Below are 21,288 nucleotides of genomic sequence, written 5' to 3' on the forward strand. Positions count from 1 at the left end.
ATCTGTGTATTTCCATTAACATATTGAATAAACATAATCCCCACAACGTGCTTGCCATTTCTCCTTGTGTGGTGTGTTCATGTAATCTGGGGCAGACATCGTCAGCCCTCATGTATAAGCACACATCTGTAAAGTCTAATTCTGCAGCGTTAAACTGGTTACTTCAATGTAAACAATACCGCTCACGGCTCCATGATGAAGCTCACACCCCGGTGAGAGTCTCCACAGATAGCAGATTAATCCCTGAGCTGAGAGTGTTTCTCAAAAGTGTTCACTGGAGACCTTGGCATATAAACACTGGCAGCATTTGTGCGTCTCCATCAGATTTTCCATAAGTGATGTGATTAATAGTTTATAATGTCCAGCGCATATAATCTCCAGACTCTATACATTTGGGTAGGGAAAGATCAGCGCACACTACCACCTGCTTAGCAGAGGCTCTTACTTCATCCATTCACAGTAAGCATGCAGCACACAGATGGAGTAGAGGATCCATCTCCCTAATCCTCAGCCAGGTTCCTCTCTCTCTCTCTCTCTCTCTCTCTCTCTCCCCAGAGTGCTATCACTTCTACAGGGACTGCATCCTCTATCCCCAGATAAGCAACTTAAACTGCTTTTTTAAAGATCATACAGCTGTGGGCATTTAGTTTTCACTGATACCCGACTCAGACAATGTGAAAGAGCCGCCAAGTTATTTGAGGGCTTTATATGCAACTAAGAGGCTACATTGCCTGCTCTTAATCTAAAGTGCCATGACTAACCTACAGGTGTTATAGTCTATTCCCCAAGCAATCCTTTCATCCTAAGTGCATCCCCCGTGGACAGCTGGGTCAGACAAATAAAAACAGATTTAAAGGGCTGACATTTGCTCTGATTTAACACTGGGATACAAAATTGAACCAAATTAGGAGTATATTTGTAAAAAAAAAAAAAATCCCGATTTGCAATCAGCACACAGTTCACCCTGCAACTGTTTGAAAGAGCAACATGAGATTTGAAGTGGTCATACTGCTGCTCATTATCAACGCATCCCAAGACCAGCCTTGAAATCTTTGGCACTGTGCCACATATTCATGCCAACCTAATCCCATTTGCCATGGGTGCACATGTGACAGACCAGTCAGCGTAAATTCATTTGATATAGTCAAGTCTATAACAAGTAAAGCACTATCACGCTGTCTGACAAGTCAGCTGCTAGTGCTGTATCAGTTTATCACAACATGTTTACAGCTGCAATGAGGGTAGAATACAAATTAACGTGTTCATTCATTCATCCATTCATTTATGTGGTTTGTTATCAACTAGTTCAACCATTACGGCATAAGGCTTCACGTCCACCATCGTTTCTTTCTCACATGTAGATCACAGTTTTTCGGATGGGTTCAGAGGGACAACAAGATATTGAAATGGCCATTCTTACTGCTTTGTTAAAAGGTATTATCTGGCTGCATCACACTTAGACATCTCAACAGAATGTGTTATTGGGTACTATTAAACTATTTTTCTTGCAATTGACCACATACCTCTCTCTCTCTCTCTCTCTCTCTCTCTCTCTCTCTCTCTCTCTCTCTCTCTCACTCTCTCTCTCTCTCTCTCTGTTCTTCTGTTTCTTTTGCGTCAGGCACGAACGCTTCAGCAGCTGACCAGCTTAGCTTGGCTCTGGCCTGGAACAGAGTGGATATTGCTCGAAATCACATCTTTGTTTATGGACACAATTTACCAGTGAGTGGTGCTCACATCAGAATAACAAAAATGAATCCACATGTTTGCACTACAGTTGCAAAGTTGGCAAGGATGTTATTTAGTACAGAAGGAAAGGTTTTGGTTTTTAAATAAGACGTGCAGAAAACAACTTGTATGGCTTACTGTTACTTTGTGGAAAAAAACTATATCAGATAAAACTTATTATTCAAAGCAGTGTGTCCTCTACATATAGCAGAAAAGAAATATCTCCTTTGAACTGTGTTGTGTTTCTCAGATGTACAAAATTCCAATAAATCTTACGTAATCATGTAATACTAATTGCAGAGAAGAGACTGCTATGCTGATATGTTGTTATGGTTAAAGCTGAAGTTGGTCACTTTCTATATCCTTACAGCACTACGAGACAGACGCTCTGTAAAGAAAATGATGTAGCTCTGCTTCCACCTGCTGCTCTCTGTGTGCTCCTAATGGCATCTGCAAGATTCCTCCATGACCGACCCAAAATAACCTATCACAGCCGAGGAGTCTTTGACACAGTGTCAATGACTGCTTGTGATCTCCAATCAAACTGTGAAACTAGGCATTCATCAATATGAATCAGGATTCTGTAACCGTATTGCCTATTTCTCACATAAAGTGTTTTCAGAAACATGGTTGAATGTACTGTTTAGCTGTAAAATGAGAAAGCTTGCGACCAAGTCAGTCACTGATACTGCATCAGAGACTCCTTAACTCTGATTATTTTAGGTCAGTTACAGCAGAATCTTTCAGATGCCATTAAGAGCACTCAGCAGGTCGAAGTAAAGGTAAATTACTTTTTCACGGATCGTCTGTCTCATAGTGCTGTCAGGATATAGAAAGTGACCTACTTCAGCTTTAACCATAACAACATATCAGCATAGCAGTCTCTTTTCTGCAATTAGTATTACATGATTACATAAAATGTATTGGAATTTTGTACATCTGAGAAACACAACACAGTTCAAAGATATTTATTTCCAGCATATGTAGAGGACACACTGCTTTGAATAAGAAGTTATATCTGATATAGTTTTTCCAAGCAAATATGAAGAAGAAGAAATTCACCGAAAGTTACCATTTTCACATTTAAGCTTTAATTATTTACCTTATTCCCTGCTTGGTAAGCCTGCCGGTGCCATGGCCAGCACTGCAACCTCTGCAGCTCCAGCCCAGGAGAAGCAAAAGAGTCCTGCCAGCGCTCCTCGAAACAAAGCCCGGGGAAAGAAGGGGAAGGGGAAGGCAAAGCCTGAACCTCCAGAGGAAACAGACCCAAGGAAGCTGGAGATGAATCGTTGGGTGAGAGTGGGGTTTATGACAAAAACTCTAAGTTCAATGTCAAATATGAGAATATAATGACAGCTGTGATGAGTAAATAACAAGTCATCTTTGTCTTATGTATTACTTTCTCTTAGGTGAACTCTCTGGAGCAGGCTATGATGGATGCTCTGGTGCTGGACAGAGTGGACTTTGTCAAACTGCTCCTTGAGAATGGGGTCAATATTCACCACTTTCTCACCATTCCCAGACTGGAGGAGTTATACAACACGGTGGGCCGGACACACTGCAGCAAATGAAAATGAGACCAAGTTTGAATCCCTAAAAATATAGATGGGACAAATAAGAAAAACACCAATAACAAACCTCCTTCTTCTTTCTCTCCGCTCTGCTCTTCTCTCAGAAACTTGGTCCTGCTAACTCACTGAATGCTGTGGTTAGGGACATCAAGAAGGTAAACATTTCCCACTGTCTAATGAGAGAAAATAATATATCAAGTTATGTATCATCTTGTGACATTTGCTATGTTATAAATTACTCTGATGGTTTTGCAGGGAAACCTTCCTCCAGATTATCAGATCACTTTGATTGATATTGGTCTAGTGCTGGAGTGCTTCATGGGTGGAGCTTACAGGAGCAATTACACCAGGAAGGTTTTCCGCAACCTCTACAATAATTTGTATGGCCTAAAAAGGGTAGGCATGAGAAGGAAAAATCGATAATGGCTCGTTCATCATATTAAGTAATAATATTTCTGTATTATTGATAATGTTTTGTTCTCTTCTTGCAGCCAAAGGCTCTGAAGCTTCTAGGAATGGAGGTGGGGTATCCTTATACTGTCAAGTAGCTGAAACAATACAACCCACACAGCAGAATAATCATGTTTTCATTTTGTTAGGATGATGAACCAAGGTCAAAAGGCAAGAAAAAGCCAAAAAAGAAGAAAGAGGAAGAGGTGGAAATTGATGTGGATGACCCAGAAGTCTGTCGATTCAAGTTTCCCTTCCATGAGCTGATGCTGTGGGCGGTCCTGATGAAGCGCCAGAAGATGGCGCTGTTTCTCTGGCAGCGTGGAGAAGAAGCTATGGCGAAAGCCCTGGTGGCCTGTAAATTGTATAAAGCCATGGCCCATGAGTGCTCTGAGAGTGAACTGGTGGATGACATTTCCCAAGACCTGGAGAACAACTCCAAGTCAGTACATATAACCTCTCTCACACAGGTTTTACTTGTAGTGTCACATGGTGTTTTCTCAAGAGGAAACACAAGTGCGTATTACTTTGATAATAGCACCTTGACCATTGGTTTCCTGTCCTATACTCTCACTTTTTAATTGTTACATAAATATTGTAATTAACTTCTCTTTTGTGTCTTTTTTTAATCTTTTGAGAAGTGCAATATAGAAATTAATATTATTGTTACCTCTCTTTCTAGGGAATTTGGCCAGCTGGCCTACGAGCTGTTGGACCAGTCCTACAAGCATGACGAACAGGTAGCCATGAAACTCTTAACATATGAGCTGGTCAACTGGAGTAACTCTACCTGCCTGAAGCTGGCTGTGGCTGCTAAGCAACGTGACTTCATTGCTCACACCTGCAGTCAGATGTTGCTCACCGACATGTGGATGGGCTGCTTAAGGATCGGCAAAAATCCCGGCCTCAAGGTTGACATCACAAAATGTTTTCTTTTAGGCATCCTTAAATAAGATTTCCCAATAATAATAATATCAATAGTTGTAATACTTGTTGCCTTTACAGTATAATGTTTAAAATAACTAACTGTAACTAAACAACAAACTCGCTGTGTCATTTTCTCACATAGGTTATTCTGGGAATCATCTTTCCTCCTCTGATCCTACTGCTGGATTTCCGTGTTGCAGATGATGCAGCCTATAATGCACCTGGAGGCAAAGAACAGGGAAAAGACAAGGATGATGACACAAAATCCAGCAAGGTTCACACAGACCTTGTCTGATATATTAAACTATTTATATACCTCTCTTTGCCAAGAGCTAAAAATGAAACAGTTTGCTGTTATGTTGTAGGACCCTAATAATGATGCAACTTCCCGAAAGGGGGACGAAGAGGAAGGCAGCACTAATGTCCGTAAAATCCCCATTGGCAAAAGGTTCTTTGAGTTTTACGATGCGCCATTCACCAAATTCTGGTTCAACACTGTAAGTTTCCTTCATGTAAACAAGAATGATATATTCTTATTCTTTACTTTACTTGACAATGCACTGTCATTTTCGTATTTTCTTCTCCAAATAGATTTGCTATCTGGGCTATTTGATGTTGTACAACTACATAATCCTGGTGAAAATGGAGCGATGGCCATCCTTACAAGAGTGGACTGTTATTGCATACATCCTCACACTTGGCTCTGAAAAAGTCAGACAGGTAGGAGGCATTGAATATGATCAACTTGATCTGATTTGAGTCATTACATATGTAAGAGATATTTTGTGGTATCTGCATGACCTTTAAACCCTGGTGTTCAGATTCTGATGTCAGAGCCGGGTAAGCTGAAACAGAAGATAAGTGTGTGGCTAGAGGAGTACTGGAACATCACAGACGTGGCTGCCATTTGCACCTTCCTTCTTGGGCTAATGCTACGGCTGCAGCATGAACCATACATGGGCTACGGCAGAGTCATCTACTGCATAGACATTATCTTCTGGTACATTCGTGTACTGGACATCTTTGGAGTCAACAAATACCTGGGACCCTATGTGATGATGATAGGGAAGATGGTAATAACATTTAGTGTTTCACTAATCATGTGAAAATCACACGACAGACATGCATACTAGGTTCAAATGTATGTTTTTTTCTTGTCCTTCAGATGATAGATATGATGTACTTTGTGGTAATCATGCTGGTGGTGCTTATGAGCTTCGGGGTGGCTCGACAAGCCATCCTTCACCCCGATGAGGAGCCAACATGGCGCCTGGCCCGAAACATTTTCTACATGCCCTATTGGATGATCTACGGAGAGGTTTTTGCGGACTCGATAGACCGTAAGACTAGAATTCATAGTAAGATTCTGTTTCCTGGTTCTGGGCAGATGATCAGTGTTACATTCTTTTTTGTCGTGTCGGTGTGTGTAACAATATATTACACTGTAAGCGCTCAATACTTTTTGTCCCTTTACTGCCATATTTCTAATAGCCTTAAATACATGCTAATCATTTTTGAATTGAGGAAGAGCAGATAGGTATTATTATCTAATCTCCTCAATCATGATCATCTGCCTTCAAGATTTATGTTTTCTCTCAGTGTTTCTTCTGTCAGGGTGAAGGCAACAAGCAGCTCTTGAAAAAGCCTAAATTAGCAGGACTGATTCCTCTGCTTGTTTTAATATACTGAAAATGAGAGCGCGATAAAGTACAGTTATTATCTTAAGGTTTGATTATTGAAGACAAAATTTGATTACACCACTCCACTCTTTCATGGACATCAGCTTGACCTTGACAGAAGTATGATATAAAAATTCTATGTTTATCGATTTTAATGCCATCTCCATGTTTCTTCAAGTCTATGCAATGGAAATCAACCGTGAGTATTCTTCAAGCCAAGAATGCAATTCTAATCAGTTAGCTAAAGCGCTCAGAATAAATTCTTTAGCTATAACTTTTCTTTCCCTGCAGCTCCATGTGGTGAACATTTATATGATGAGGATGGGAAGAAACTGCCTCCATGCATCCCTGGTGCCTGGCTCACACCTGCCATTATGGCCTGTTACCTTCTTGTGGCAAACATTCTCCTGGTCAACTTGCTTATTGCAGTGTTCAAGTAAGTATATGCCCCGATGTCTAACTGCTCTATTATTTTTTACAAGAAACATCTATTACAGTGTGTACTCAATGGTCTTGGTTTCCTGTCCCACAGCAACACTTTCTTTGAGGTCAAGTCCATTTCCAACCAGGTGTGGAAGTTCCAGAGATATCAGCTAATCATGACGTTCCACGACCGCCCTATCCTGCCACCCCCTCTCATCATCTTCAGCCACCTCTACATCCTCTTCAACAGGCTGTTTCGGCGGTGTGCCAGGAAAAGACAAGAGGGAGAGCTGGATGAGAAGGACCGCGGACTTAGTTAGTAACCTTTAATGAACAAATACACAAAATATACTGATTAATTTAGTCCTTAATGAAATGCACTGGCTGATACTGTGTCATGATTTGTTTCAATCAGAGCTTAGACTGAATCCAGAGGAGCTAAAAAGTCTGTATGAGTTTGAAGAACAGTGTGTGGAGGAATATTTCCGTGAGAAAGAAGATGAGCAGCAGTCATCCAGTGACGAACGCATCAAGGTTACCTCAGAAAGGTGAACACCCTTTTAATGTGTGGCATAGACCTAAGTATTTTGATTACAGTTTATTCTCAAAATAAACTTTTGTTTCTATGCTGCTCTTGGCAGAGTTGAGAATATGTCCATGCGTCTGGAGGAGGTAAACGAGAGGGAGAATACTATGAAGGCCTCCCTGCAGACGGTGGATCTGCGCCTGGCACAGCTGGAGGAGATCCACGGACGAATGGCAGTCGCCCTGGAAAAGCTGGCAGGGGTGGACAGACTGGAACTGACCAGAACCTATTCACGAAACTCCTCTGTGTGTGACCCCTCTGCTCTACATCGCCAGGGCAGTATTAACAGTGCTGATGGTTACAGTCTTTACCGCTTCCACATGGACCTGGAGGAGTTTGCAGCCAAGCAGAACACTGATGAGGCAACTAAAGCTGGTGTAGAAAGACAGAAGAGTCTGCGGCAAGCCTCCAGTATATGTAATGTCAATGCAAAGGAAGGTGGTCAGACGTTAGAAGTCAGTGGTTTGGAGAGATCGCGACCAAGTTCCTGTGTAGACATTCTCATATCTCCATGTGAACAAAAGCCTTCCGTAGCATCAAGTCAAGAGACCCTATCAACCAAAGGCAGCACAGTGATGCTGGATAGACTAAAGCCTTCTTCCCCACCAAAAAGGACTAAATCCTTGAGATACTATCCAGTCGAAGACCAACCCACCACTGACAACCCTTTGACAAAGAGGAGGGCTATGAGCACCATCATTATCAGCCCGCCTGATGAACCAGAGGAAGCAGATGAACCCGCAAAGAAAGTCGAACTGCCGCCGCGGACCTCCTCTTCCCCAAAAAGGACTAAATCATTGAGATATATCCCTACTGAAATCGAGAGCCAGACTTCTCCTATCACAAAGAAGAGAGCTATGAGCAGCATTATCTACAACCCAGCCGAGGCAGGTGATGATGCGCAAACTGCAGACTACAAGTCAGTAGTGGAGCAGATCACTGAAAAACCAAATCAGTGGCCAGCAAACTTGGAGTACCAGGTGCACCCCAGCACTACTGGTCACATCCCCAAAGTCTCAACGGTCAGAAGTCTCGCCCAGCAATTTCAAGCTAACACTGGACTTATAGAGGAGAATCAGACTTTAGAAGGTAAAGGAGCTCTTCCAGCCGCAGAACCTGCAGCAGACCAAACAAAGATGAAGGCCAAGAGAAACCTCTCAGACTCTACAGAGTATCTCACTGTAGCCGCTGCAAAGTATTTGCCATCTCAAAGGTCACAGAGCTTCAACGTCAGTGAAAAGAAAGCAAAGATGGCGAGCAAAGAGCAAACAGCCTCCGGCAGCGAGAGAAACCTCACTGAAGCCTGCAGGGCGGCAGGGGAAGATACGAAGAATAAGATGGAGACAGAGAATAATGAAAGTGATGCACAGGAAGAGAAATGAGAGCCACAAAGAGTGGGGATTTAAAAGAATGAGGAATATATAAAAAGAGGAACTGAATTTTACCAGCGAGGCAGAGAACTAGGTCGCCATCACCTGGAAATCACTATTGACTGAGGTTATGATTTCACAATAATGATAAAAATAGAATGACAGCAATGAAAAATCATTACCCATCTCTTTAACATTCTCGGTCATGTGGTTAATGTTAGTTGGCAGTGCAGAGTCGTGAAACAAAACAACATAACTCGCTCTTTCAAAGATCCACTTTCATTACTGTCTCGGTGTAATGTACAGTAGCTCACAATCATTCACATTACAGCTTTCTCCAGTCCTTGTGTTTTCATGTTGGATGTCTACATTTTAAAGTGAAAATAAAGTATATACATATCAGATACAGTAGTTGTGCTGACATTATGACACTGAAATCAAAAACATGAACTTCCTAAATACGATTCACACTTTAAAATACTGTCTGTAAACATTTTCTTTTCAAACGCTGTAAAATGTGCTTAATACTGACACACTCAGAGGTATCCCTATAGCTTTCATGCAAATACTGACAATCGCATCACAATATGTAGTTAGGTAAAACTCCCAAGAAACAAACAACCTCTCACAGTTTCATTTTGACACAGGAACCTGTATGAATAAAAGTTTCCTTAAAAAGACAGTAGGTTATATTAATACATATTTCGTCTTTTCTATCACAATACTGACTCCTTCGAGGCACTCATGAACAAATAGAAATGATGCCAGTGCAACAGGAGACTAATAGGTATATTCGAACACATGAATTTACACAACACAATCAATGCTGAGACTTGATATGTCTGTGACAGCATCATCATAGTAAATATGACAATAGGTAGTGTGTATAAAACAATGCTACATTTATGAACGAATATGAATGTTTTCTTTTTTTTCTCCCCCATTTATAATACAACTATGTGGAACTTTATTATACTTAATAAAGTCTACTTTCATGAGATCCAACAGAGGTATTATAAATGGCAACACAATCACTGCCTCCTGTGAGCAGTCACTGCAGGGGGAAGCTACAAACCAATGCTGACGATCGCGATGCTGACAAGTCTTTTGCATGAGTGGATATACAGTATCAGGCCTCATTCCTCATTGATCCTCTTCTGGACAGCAGATCAGGATGGCATCTCAACCACTCATGAACCTGTGAGCTTCAGCTGGCAGTAAGGCCCTCTGATTATTACCACTGCTGCTGCTGCCGTGAGGGACGCCCGGGAGGCCGGAGCCAACCAAAAAACAGCAAAGTCACGCTAGAGCTGTGAACACTAGAGCTGAGCCTAGAGGAGCGAGCATTTGAAGAATTTGATCCTCTTCGACTTTTTCTCTGTGATCTTGATTGGCTTTCCTGATCCTCCATTGTTGTCAGTCTAGCAAGGATAGATATGATAGGTGAGATATGCAAGTAGGGCTTCACGTTAAGTGTAGCAAGGGCGTAGGTTTAGTTCCTGCATTTATAATTATATCAATCTAACAAATAATTATTCATATTATTATGGAACTGTTTATCACTGTGGGCATTCAAAAATATAGAAATACTATGTTTGTTGTTGTGCTATTAATAAACTAATGTCAATTAAAACATTTATTTTTCCTTAAAAGAGCGCTTACACTAAATTAAAAATACTGTATTTACATCTTTACAACAAAGAGCACTGTCAGGTTCAAACATCCACTTTTCAAAGACAGAATACAAACACTCGCAACTGCTCTATGAAATCTTAATTGCTGTGAGTGAGGGGCTTATTTAAAGCGACCCAGGTGAGCATATCAACATTTAATCAGCTCCTGTTATCTGAAAAATGGCAACTGGACAATAAGAAGATTGTTTCAAGAGATTTCAGTGAATACATTTGAACTTACTGTCTTTGAGCTTAGATTGTGTAATATGTCCCTCCCCATGTTATAAAAAGCCTAGAACAAAAACAAAAACAACAACAACAGGTTAAATGTACATAGGTATTGTCCATGTTACACAGTACTCTCAGGGTTATAAAAATCTACTTACCTCTTCGACATTTAGGCCAGACTTTGCACTGGTTTCCAAGAACTTAACTCCATAATCAATAGCCAGCTAAGTGAGAGAAACATACTATGTTAGTGTTAGTGTCACTCAAAAGTGCACATCATTTCACTGCTTGTAAGTACCGACTGGCTTCAAGGACTCACTTTTTCCCCTCTGTCTTTGGACACCTGTCTCCTGTCAGTCATGTCACATTTGTTGCCCAGGATCATCTTCTCCACATCAGATGAGGCATGCTGGGAGAAGTTAAAAAGACTCATTATGCAAAGTTAAGCGTATGTCGCTCTTGGTACACAATGACAATTCTACTATTATATAAATTAATTAAACACAAAATCTACTACAAACAAGTTTCGATTCAGAGCTCACCTCTTCAATATTTCTAATCCAGTTTTTTATGTTTTCAAATGACTTCTCATTGCAGATGTCATAGACCAACATTATGCCCTGTGAAGAAAAAACAATATCTCAGATCCTGTGGTATGTAAGACAAACCCATAGGGGAGAATTTTACGAAGAAGTGCAGACTTACCATTGCTCCTCTGTAGTAAGCTGTGGTGATGGTGCGAAACCTCTCCTGCCCTGCAGTGTCCCTAAAAACAGGCAATCAAAACATGAAGATTCATATATCACTCACATTTTTTTTTTAAAGAGAGAAAAGCCTCTTCAAATAACACTTACCAGATTTGAAGTTTGACTCTTTTTCCGTCCAGCTCGATTGTTCTTATTTTGAAGTCTATTCCTGCATTGGAATAAACAAACACAGACAGGGCGGTATAGGCATATGCTTGTAACTATAAAATATTTTGCTCATCCCGAAGATGCACCACAAACCGGGCAATTCTGCAATAAGCAGTGGCCCTTTTTGGACTGTAGCAACTTTTTCACGCCTGTTCATCCTATGTCAAGTTGTAGGATGACATCATCCAATGTCACTGTAAATAACTGCTGCAGGAATCGTGCAGAGCATTATAGAGGATGTGTCAATATTTTAACACGACTCTTTAAAAAGCATCACATTTCAGTAAGGTTTCCAAAAGGTCAAGCGTCATATAGTTTTGATCTCATTCAATATTTAACCTCACTGATGCCTTTGAGCCATCAAGGAAAGGATATCATCATGTGGCCCATTGTCTTGCTCCTGTGCAGTTACTGCCCCTTTTAAACAATGTGGGACTGTATAATAGGCTATAATAAAAATAGGTATTAATGTGACTATATGCTGATGTCCCCTAGTGCACTGCAGTAATTCATTGTAGTCTGTTGATATGGGCATGCATTAGTCAGATGTATCTTCAGGGGCGGCTGCAGGGTACTCACCTATTGTGGATATGAAGGTGGTATTGAAGGAGTCCTCGCTGAATCTGAACAGCAGACATGTCTTGCCGACTCCGCTGTCTCCGATGAGCAACAGTTTGAACAGATAATCGTACGTTTTCGCCATTGAAACACACTGTAGACTCCAACGTTTCGGTATTATAAAGGCCGTACTGAGCCGGGGTCCCCGGTCTGGAAATCCTCAGCTGTCTGTGGCAGCAGACTGGCAGAAGACCGGTGCCGAGGTGGGTGACGTCACGTTCCGCTTTGCATTATGGTCCATGTAGTTTAAATAGATAGGGTTGAGACAGGGCTACATGTCTCTATCTTTTTTATTTTTTTTTTATTAAATATAATTTTATAAATCTATTCATAAATTGACAAAATACAAACATGGCAATTGAGTCGAAAACATACATTTTTGATACATAGCCTATTTAAGAAGTGAGTTGACTGCATCCTCATAATTATGGGATGAAAGAAACAATTTCAGATATCTACAATCCAATTGATACTAGTCATGTTAAGAATTTCAGAAATCCCAAATTAAAAACCATTCCGGGTATCCATAATGTCATTTTGACTATCCCAAATGCACCTGACTAGAGGAAATGTGATTAAGGATATGTACAAATGCAACTTTATTAGTAAGAATTACTTTACAGATTTCCAGAATGTTTATTCTACATATCTAAAATGTAATTGAGGATATCTAGAATTGAAAGTCCAATACACATGAATAGCAAGAGTGACGTCGTTTGTAATAAGGAGGTCATTGTGAATATCTGAAATTCTCATTCTAACTAGTGAAAAAATCAGTTTTCACTGGAAAAAATGGTAATATGGATATCTGAAATGTAATAACAAATATGAGTGTGATTGGATTAAATGTTAAAACCCTTGCTGTGCTCTCAGCGGTCTATCTATAGGTATTTCTTCCTGAAGAAAGTCCTGCATAAACACGAATATGCTGCGTTATCAACTGCATCAAACACAGCTATAAACATGGGATGCAAGTGCCAGATTAAATGTTCAAATATGCAGTTGAATCCCCGCCAAGACAATTTCTTGGAATAAAACCCAACTTTTTATTACAAAGTTTAATTTAAAGCCCTTGAAAAGGTTCACCGTGTCCCCTCAGTGATGTCGCAGGGTCTGGCAACCACAGTTCCTGTAAGATCCTGTTTGTGTCCGTCGAGCCTGCGCAGGAAAAACGAGCCTACCACGTTGAACATGCCTGTAAGTTGCAATGTGTTGTTTTGTGTGTAATTTCTTCGATTTGAGTTCAAATACGTTGTTGTCAACTGTCAGAGCTTCTTGTCGAGTTCCACCGCTACACGTTGCAGTTGTTTTCTGCGGATGAAACCTCGAAGTTGTGTAATTAAAACGTAACACTTGGAGCAGCACATGGAGTGAAAGTTAGCATTAGCTCTGACTGCCACGGGAGGCGACTACTTGCTGGAACGCAGTGGTATCAAACGTGTATATCATTGCCTGTTGCGGAGTAAATTCGAACCCAAGGAACAGTCTGTACCAAGGCCCATCCTACGGCTACTCTCGCCAGATGGAGTTGGCAAACACAAAGTTAATGTGCCTCACTGAAGAGTATTTATGTTAAGTGTTTTTCTACCGTCCGTGTTTTTGCTAAAATGTTAGCAGGCTAACGTTTGGACTTATTTGCCGTGTTGTCTGCAGATTCAGAAACCTTGTTTGTCACGAGTATCGTTATTAAACGCTTATTCCAAGTTATGGTAAAATAATGCACCTAAATGATATTGACCGCTGTTGTTGCACGAAATTATCTTTACTGAATCTGGCTGATAGTTTCTAAAAACTGTCAAATGAAATGCCACCTCTGATTTGTATTTTTCACTCCAGCTGGCTAGAGACCTCCTCCACCCGTCTATTGACCATGAGAGAAGACAACATAAGAAGAAAAGGCTGGTTCAGAGTCCTAACTCCTACTTCATGGACGTGAAGTGCCCAGGTATAACCATGGATTAAAGCAAAAAAATAAATTCTTCTGACTGAATTGGTTTTTTCCTGCCAAGTTATATTCTCTATCTGTGTATTTTTTAAACTGTTTTAAAATGTATCTGCAAGATCCACATTCCCACAAAAACATCTAAAAAACAAAGGAAGATTCCTCTCCACTCACCTTTTATTGTTATATATAGTTATATCAGTGTATGTACAGGCGATAAATGTATTGATAATATAATCAAAAGGCATCGCAGGGTTGTATTTTTTGTTTTCTATGAGCAAACAATGAACAAACACTAAGGATCTGAAATAAACTTAAAGTGAAATTCCGCTGTAAAATCATCCCAGGGTCTTTTGAGGCAAATTGGGCCATCAAATAATCAATCGAGACAATTTTTTTGTGCATGGACTATTGACGTAGATTTTCCAGAGAGACACTAACATGTCCCGGCTAACAGTGATTAGCTCAGGCGGCAAGTCGAAGCAGCTTTTTTAACCACTAATGCTGCTCCAAATAACACCAAACCTCTGCGGTACCATGATAAGAGTCCTGACACATTAACTGAAACACCAACAACATAGTATGTGAACACAAAGTTTATTAAAAGGAGTATTTTGAAAGACTTATCTACTGGCCCCGGTACCTGCTGCTCCATTCAAGTCAATTACCAAATGCAATCCAAAAGGAAGGAGCCTATTGATTATTTATTCCAGAAAACACGTAAACGTGGTTTGTGGCGGACGCGGTAATCCCTCTGCCTAGGCGTCTCCATCGGCGTCTCAATGTCCAGATTCAAAACAATAAGCCACTGGTTTATCAGAGCACGGTCATCGTACCGCAATGGCAGCCCCTGAAAAGTTTCTGGGTATTAAGCTTTCATTTTTGTTTTGCAAAGATACAAACAGGAACCATTCTGTCTCTCTTCACTTGAAGTGGCAGGCTTGCTGGCTCTACCTGTGTTTGCACTCCCATAGCTGTAGTTCCTTCAGGCAACACACGCCTGCCCTGCCCTGAGATCTCGCGTAATGTTTCGATGCTGCAGGGAAAGGTGCTGTGTGAGACTTTTCCAAACCTTTTACCATCTATTATGAACAAATATTTCACCAAACTGGCACAAACCACAACGGTTACGTGTTCTGCTGTAAAAAATCCATTAATGGGCTCCTTCTCTTTGGATTGCATTTGGTAATTGACTTGAAAGGACATTATTAGGAGCAGCTGGAAGTCTTTTAATACACGCCATGTTCACATAGTATGTTGTTGGTGCTTCAGTTCATGTGTCATGCTACTGTAGAGGTTTGGTGTTATTTGGAGCTGTAATAGTGGTTAAAAAAACTGCTTGAATGCGTTCGACTTGCCGCCCCGAGCTAATCAATGTTAGCTGCGACATGCTTGTTAGCGTCTCCCCGGAAAATCTATGTTAATAGTCCATACACAAAAAAAAATGTCTTGATGACCCCCTTTGCCTAAAAAAGACCCTGGGATGATTTTACATCGGAATTTCACTTTAACCATTTTTATGTTTTACTATCCACCTAACACAATACAATGCTTTATGCATGCATCCGTTTTTCTCTGCGATTATTGTCTTTCCCTAGAAACTATCAGGCAGCACAGAATGCTTTAACAGTATTCAGTATGTCTAAGGCTTCACTTTTCTTTCTTCTCTTTAACAATAATCTTTAAGGTGATTAAACCTCCACAGAAATGGGAAAGATGTGTTTATTTCTTTTAAATATCCAACACCTAGGGAGCCAGTCAGAGGGGAGCTCACGACATATCTATACAGTATTGTTTTACATTACAAGTGATAATACTTTTTTGCACTGAGTTAAGCCACCTTCAGAACTTCGATTTATGTGTATTTATAATAGTTTTACAGTTTGATTATGTTTCTTTGCAGGCTGCTACAAAATCACCACAGTGTTCAGCCATGCACAGACAGTGGTTCTCTGTGTGGGATGCTCAACTGTGCTGTGCCAGTCCAAAGGAGGAAAGGCCAGACTGACAGAGGGTAAATACCCCCATATGTTGAATTATTGCTTGTTCTATACTTTTTTTGAAGAGTATTAAGCAAAGTTATTCCCTTTTGAAATACGTATTCAAGTTTTAAGTAGAATGCAATCCAACTCATTTTCATTTTTCCTTTACAGGTTGCTCTTTCAGGAGGAAGCAACATTAAAAGGGATTGCAGGCCTAATCATGTCTGTAGTTAAGCCATGCCGTTAATAAATGCCATGTTTTCCCATTGATTACAATGCGGTTGCGCATTCACAAATGGCAGGTTCTGTCACTGTACAAAAGTCCAACTTTTATGATGAATTTCTAAACTAGAGACAGTTTTAATATGCAAGATGATACAAGTCAAATCTCAGTAATCTCACTACCAATAAAGAAATTTGTTCAAAAGTTGAAGCACTCTGGGACTTTTATTGAGAAATAACCAAAAATGTTTGTCATGACTGAAATTACCTTCACAGAAAGCATAAAAGTAGTCCTTTCAGCTTATGAAAAGAAAACAAATGTGCCATATATTTCTTAAGAAACATATACATGAACATAAAGACATGCATCTTCATAGAGAACTTATAAGCCGGTGACAATAAAATACAGTTAATAACTTAAGGAGCACAAATGAAACAAATCAGTACTCCACTTGCATATTTGTGCTGCACAAAAAAATTAAAAAATGACATTGGCGACTGTTTTAAATCTAATGATACATATTTGCATTACTTTATGAAAATCAGGACTAAAGGCATGTCCACACAAGAGAAAACAAAAACCCCACATGCTCCTATACATATTTTTTAAACAGACTGATCACTGCGTCTGACATTGCACTCCACTTCTGGGACCCTCCTCGTCTTCCTCATAAGCTTCCCCTCCTCTTGTGCTCTGTCTTTGCACATCCACCTCGCAGAGCTGCACCTCCTCCATGTCATCAGTAATCATCACGTCCTCCCTGGGAGGAAGCAGTCTTTCCAGCTGGAACATGAGATGCTCTGGGAGCCAGTCTTTCTCTGGAAACTCCACCTGCAGAAGGATTTACAATTAGCTGAAATTAATATTTTCTCTACAACATCAGAATTTGAGGTGGGTCACACTGGTGAAATGATTTAGTGTTCTTTGTACCTTACCTGGAAATTAATAAAAAGCTGTCCCTTTTCAAAAGGCTCCTTGTAAATCGGCATGCCCTCGTTCTGAACACACTTGACATCACCGTGTTTGATAACTTCACCTGTTGATTAAAAAAAAAAAGAAATGTTTGTGTAATCTGAATTACAAATAACGTCTACAAGACAGCACTGGAGACCAGCTGATACCAGTCAATTACCTGGCTGTGCACTGATGATTAGCATTCTGTCATCTAGTGTTTGAATGGTCTTCTTGAAGCCACACAAGGCCTCAGCAAGTTTTATGTTCATCTTCATTGTCAAATTATCGTCTTTTCTCTGGAACACAGGGTGCTCCTTCTGATCCAGAACAATGATTACATCCCCAGGCTCCAGTCCAGGTTCGTGGTCGCCTTCTCCGTTGAATGTAATCTTCTGGCCGTCTCTCATACCTGCACGACGCATTTAATCTTCCGTTTAGTTTGCGTTGCAACATTTACTACATTTATTTTGTATGAGTATCTCAAATGGGGAAAATAACATACCTTTGTCAATGTGAACTTCAAGAATTTTCTTCTTGCGTTCTACTTTGCGCCCATTGCAGTTTTTGCAGCGGTCCTTAGAGTTAAATTTCTCGCCCTGTCCCTGGCAGTCTGCACACATGCTTTGGATCTGCTGAATCATGCCTGGTCCAATCTGTTGCACTCTGACTTGTACTCCTCTTCCTTTGCAAGTTGAGCACTTCTCCAAGGCACCTTTCTTACCACCATAACCTGCATCCAACAGGATAATGTCACTTACTGAACTTTAACATTTTTATTGTGTATGGGTTTTTAAATAAATATATGTTTACATCTCCACATACCTTCACATTTTTCACAAATAACACTCTTTTGAAGTCCAAGTTTCCGAGTGTTGCCTTTGTACAGCTCATCCAGTGTAACACTAAGCTGGTGGACAACATTCTTCCCTACAGGAAAAACACAAGCAAGTTAACCAGTTATGTCAATTGTGGGTATTTAATATAGAAACAGACTGCTACCATTACAATATTTATATAAAATATTACCTCTTCTCTCTCTCTGCATCCTTCCTCCACCTCCAAAGAACATGTTGAACATGTCCATTGGGGAAGTTCCTCCACCCATGCCTCCCTCTTTGATTGCTTGTTCTCCTCCTTGGTCATACAAGTCTCTCTTCTCTGGATTTGACAGCACCTCATATGCTTGAGATATAAGCTTGAACTGTGGCAATAAAAAACAAAGACACCATAAATAAATAAGTGGTAATGAGTTATGTAAACTTTGTCAATTTCTGCCATAAGTGCCAGACATACAGAGAATCAAAAATATGTTACTTAGTTCCACAGGGAACTAAGTAGAAAAGATAATATATTCATTCATTCATCTTCAACCGCTTGTCCCTGTCGGGGTTGCTGGGGGGCTGGAGCCGATCCAATGCAATAAATAAATTCTAAATAGTGCAAAAATACGTGCAGTATGACTGATATTAGTTTCATGTTTCTTGACCTATTACTTGGTGTACATGTTCATCATGTTTTATGATAATGACACGTACAGATGTCTGGTATCTGGTGTGTCAGACCCAGAGTTCTTGCCAAATTCAACAACCTAACGAGCGCTGGAGTGTTAAGATATTGACAGTGAAGAACCAGTTCACCAATTTTATTTCAGACATTTATTTCACAACCTCTTGACATTATGGCATGATAATTGATTTCCAGGCTGTACCTCAAACGTAGCTCATATTACTCAAGTCTTCAGCTCTTAACACTGGCTTCCTATCTGTCAATTTATTTCAAAATACTAATGTTGGCTTACAAAGCGCTGAATGGTTTAGGACCAAAATACAGTTATGATATTCTGCGTTGCTATGAATTATGGATCTGCTCTGTGTCCCCAGAGTCAGGACTAAACATGGAGAGGCAGCAATCATTTTTTATGAACTATATATCTGGAACAAAGTCCCAGAAAACTGCTTCAATTCTTAGCTCTTTTAAAATCAGACTGAAGACTTTTCTGTTTACCAATGCCTTTCCGGTAAACAACACAATTTATTAAGTGCTTATACTGCACTGTCACTTCCATTACTATGATTGTATTTGCTTGTTTTTATTTTTTTTATATTATTTTATCTGAATGTCATTTTGTGTTTCTTTTACACGCTTTAAAAATGTCATGTAAAGTACTTTTATCCAATTGGCCATTTAAAATACCTTGTTGCTGAAAAAGGTGCTATACAAAGAAACTTGCTTTACCTAGAAAACAGGAACTGCGAGATCATTCCAGAAAGTTCCGTGTGCAACAAGGCGTGCGGTTAAAATTAGAAAGGGCATTTCTCTATCCATAAACGGCTGCAGGGACACCGTACAGGTCTCTGCATAACGTTGTGTCACCATTACTAACGCTAACTTACCTTCTCTCCTTCATTTGGGTTCTTGTCGGGGTGATACTTCAATGCCAATTTTCTGTAGGCTTTTTTGAGTTCCTCTTGGGAGGCTTTGGGGCTCACACCCAATAAATCGTAGAAACCGGTTTCGTGAACCATAGTGACAACCTAAAACAAAATGAAGCACAAACACACTAGCAACGTTAGCGTTATTATCCAAACCAAAGGTCACATTAGCCAGCATGTCCGCTTAACTTGTGCTTAAACGCGTTAAATTAAAAAAAAACGACGCCTTAACGATAACGTGAGGGACGCTACCATAGCAGCACGTGTGTTTAAATGTCAATTCCTGTCAACCAAGCTAGCTTAATGCTTCGAGCTTTGAATGAAACCGTTAGCATGTATTAGCCGTATGGCGAAATAGTCTTCCGAAGTACAGTGTATGGCAGTTACCTGTTTGTCAGATGATTACTCGCCTTGCTTTTGCTCGCGTTGTGCCGAGGCTGGGGAAGGAAGATGGCTGGTTCTTATAGTCGCTCCGCGGTACAGAAGTTTCTGGAGAGCTCTGGATGAAGAGTGGCCGGATGTGTCGTGTTGGACTGCGAAGGCTTGAAAGGAGGAGGAGGGAGTGAGGGGGAGAAGGCTCCACGACTAACGTTAGCGGTTTGACCTCGATTGTCTACGTAAGGCTACTGGGACACATCCATAGTATCTTGTTGTTGATAGAAGTGCAGCGATACAAGTCCAATGGTGGAAGATGTACCCAGAAATACTCTTAGAAGTAAAGGTGCTGCATTTAAAAATGGACTCCCCAAGGCCACTACACCCACTAAAACAGGGGTCTTCAACAAGGACCCCTTAGCTGAAAGAGACGAAGCAGGGACCACCTACTACAAATATTATATTAAAGCTGATTTTGCTATGATTAATTGCGCTGCTGTAGGCCTAGCCTGCCATGGGATAATACTGTTCCTGATCCCCTGAGATTCTCTCCTCTCTATCTGTATCACTCACGTCTCATCAATGGATGTAACTACTTCAACTTCTGTTTCTGTTTGTGCTTTGTCGTCTCGCAGGTCTCTTGTGATCGTGGTGGTGCCTGCTGCCGTGGTCCTGCTGCAATTATCACTATCACACATATAGACTATCATTAGTTTTATAAATTATAAAATGTGTAGCATCAGCAGTAATCAATCTCATTGTATCACCATTGATCATGTTTACCAGCATAATTACCATTGTCATATTCTATCAACTTAGCTGTACTTAATAAATAATAATAAATTACATATGCATAGGCTACATAAGTCATACAATACTATAGATATTAATTATATCAACTGTTACTGGTTGCTTGCATCTCCGGGAATCTCTCTGTCCATCTGTCTGTCTCTTCTCTCTTTCTCTCTCCTTTCTTCCTCCCCAACCTGTTAAGACAGATGTCTGTCTTTGTAAATCATAAATAAGTCATAGAGTGTGATCTTTATCTACTCTGTAAAGTGTCCTGAGATAACTTTTGATATGATTTGGCACTATAAATAATATTGAATTGAATTGAACTGAGTTGCATATTAAATTGGGCCTACCAGCTAGGGTAGCCTTAAACCTATACACACAGCTTTTATGTTCAATCATCAATACTAAGATATTACAA

At 40.3% G+C, this 21,288-nt stretch overlaps 4 protein-coding genes across 5 annotated transcripts; 2 read left to right on the forward strand and 2 right to left on the reverse strand.

Annotated features, from left to right (window-relative positions):
- Window positions 1-2,862: 2,862 nt before the first annotated feature.
- LOC310949094 (transient receptor potential cation channel subfamily M member 1-like) lies at window positions 2,863-8,746 on the forward strand (the record flags this gene model as incomplete). Its single annotated transcript, XM_083916427.1, has 15 exons — window positions 2,863-3,021; window positions 3,138-3,272; window positions 3,404-3,454; window positions 3,555-3,695; window positions 3,899-4,191; window positions 4,432-4,660; window positions 4,819-4,950; window positions 5,042-5,173; window positions 5,268-5,396; window positions 5,498-5,749; window positions 5,842-6,016; window positions 6,647-6,791; window positions 6,888-7,093; window positions 7,194-7,326; window positions 7,420-8,746. 15 exons carry the CDS (start codon window positions 2,863-2,865, stop codon window positions 8,744-8,746), a joined length of 3,639 nt encoding a protein of 1,212 aa, XP_083772553.1.
- Window positions 8,747-9,841: 1,095 nt separating this feature from the next.
- LOC310949697 (ras-related protein Rab-8B) lies at window positions 9,842-12,280 on the reverse strand. The gene is made up of 8 exons (XM_083917210.1): window positions 12,129-12,280; window positions 11,490-11,550; window positions 11,341-11,401; window positions 11,178-11,255; window positions 10,955-11,044; window positions 10,794-10,859; window positions 10,649-10,699; window positions 9,842-10,155 (listed from the first exon to the last, which is right to left on the reverse strand). Exons 1-8 carry the CDS (start codon window positions 12,250-12,252, stop codon window positions 10,066-10,068), a joined length of 621 nt encoding a protein of 206 aa, XP_083773336.1. The 5' UTR covers window positions 12,253-12,280; the 3' UTR covers window positions 9,842-10,065.
- A 964-nt stretch (window positions 12,281-13,244) lies between these two features.
- On the forward strand, window positions 13,245-16,524 carry rps27l (ribosomal protein S27 like). Its single transcript, XM_083916915.1, has 4 exons — window positions 13,245-13,364; window positions 14,004-14,112; window positions 16,013-16,123; window positions 16,263-16,524. The coding sequence occupies exons 1-4, from the start codon at window positions 13,269-13,271 to the stop codon at window positions 16,289-16,291; spliced, it is 345 nt and encodes a 114-aa protein (XP_083773041.1). The 5' UTR covers window positions 13,245-13,268; the 3' UTR covers window positions 16,292-16,524.
- A 3-nt stretch (window positions 16,525-16,527) lies between these two features.
- Window positions 16,528-20,237, reverse strand: dnaja (DnaJ heat shock protein family (Hsp40) member A). 2 transcript variants are annotated; one of them, XM_083916913.1, is made up of 8 exons: window positions 20,111-20,237; window positions 19,662-19,802; window positions 18,295-18,469; window positions 18,091-18,195; window positions 17,771-17,998; window positions 17,447-17,677; window positions 17,250-17,350; window positions 16,528-17,145 (listed from the first exon to the last, which is right to left on the reverse strand). In XM_083916913.1, exons 2-8 carry the CDS (start codon window positions 19,791-19,793, stop codon window positions 16,933-16,935), a joined length of 1,185 nt encoding a protein of 394 aa, XP_083773039.1. In that variant the 5' UTR covers window positions 19,794-19,802; window positions 20,111-20,237; the 3' UTR covers window positions 16,528-16,932. The 2 variants fall into 2 exon arrangements, with proteins under 2 accessions (XP_083773039.1, XP_083773040.1); XM_083916914.1 differs by having other exon boundaries at window positions 20,088-20,224.
- Window positions 20,238-21,288: the final 1,051 nt, after the last annotated feature.

This window comes from Echiichthys vipera (assembly GCF_963691815.1).
Source record: "Echiichthys vipera genome assembly, chromosome: 7".
NCBI lineage: Eukaryota > Metazoa > Chordata > Actinopteri > Perciformes > Trachinidae > Echiichthys > Echiichthys vipera.

Coding starts and splice junctions, on each gene's coding strand:
- rps27l (XM_083916915.1), top strand. CDS start 13,269: ATGTCGCAGGGTCTGGCAACCACAGTTCCTGTAAGATCCTGTTTGTGT. Junction 13,365..14,003: donor CTACCACGTTGAACATGCCT/GTAAGTTGCAAT, acceptor TTTTCACTCCAG/CTGGCTAGAGACCTCCTCCA. Junction 14,113..16,012: donor CATGGACGTGAAGTGCCCAG/GTATAACCATGG, acceptor GTTTCTTTGCAG/GCTGCTACAAAATCACCACA.
- LOC310949697 (XM_083917210.1), bottom strand. CDS start 12,252: ATGGCGAAAACGTACGATTATCTGTTCAAACTGTTGCTCATCGGAGAC. Junction 11,256..11,340: donor CTTACTACAGAGGAGCAATG/GTAAGTCTGCAC, acceptor TTTTCTTCACAG/GGCATAATGTTGGTCTATGA. Junction 10,860..10,954: donor CCAAAGACAGAGGGGAAAAA/GTGAGTCCTTGA, acceptor TCTCTCACTTAG/CTGGCTATTGATTATGGAGT.
- dnaja (XM_083916913.1), bottom strand. CDS start 19,793: ATGGTTCACGAAACCGGTTTCTACGATTTATTGGGTGTGAGCCCCAAA. Junction 18,470..19,661: donor ACCCAAATGAAGGAGAGAAG/GTAAGTTAGCGT, acceptor TTATTGCCACAG/TTCAAGCTTATATCTCAAGC. Junction 18,196..18,294: donor GATGCAGAGAGAGAGAAGAG/GTAATATTTTAT, acceptor TTTTTCCTGTAG/GGAAGAATGTTGTCCACCAG.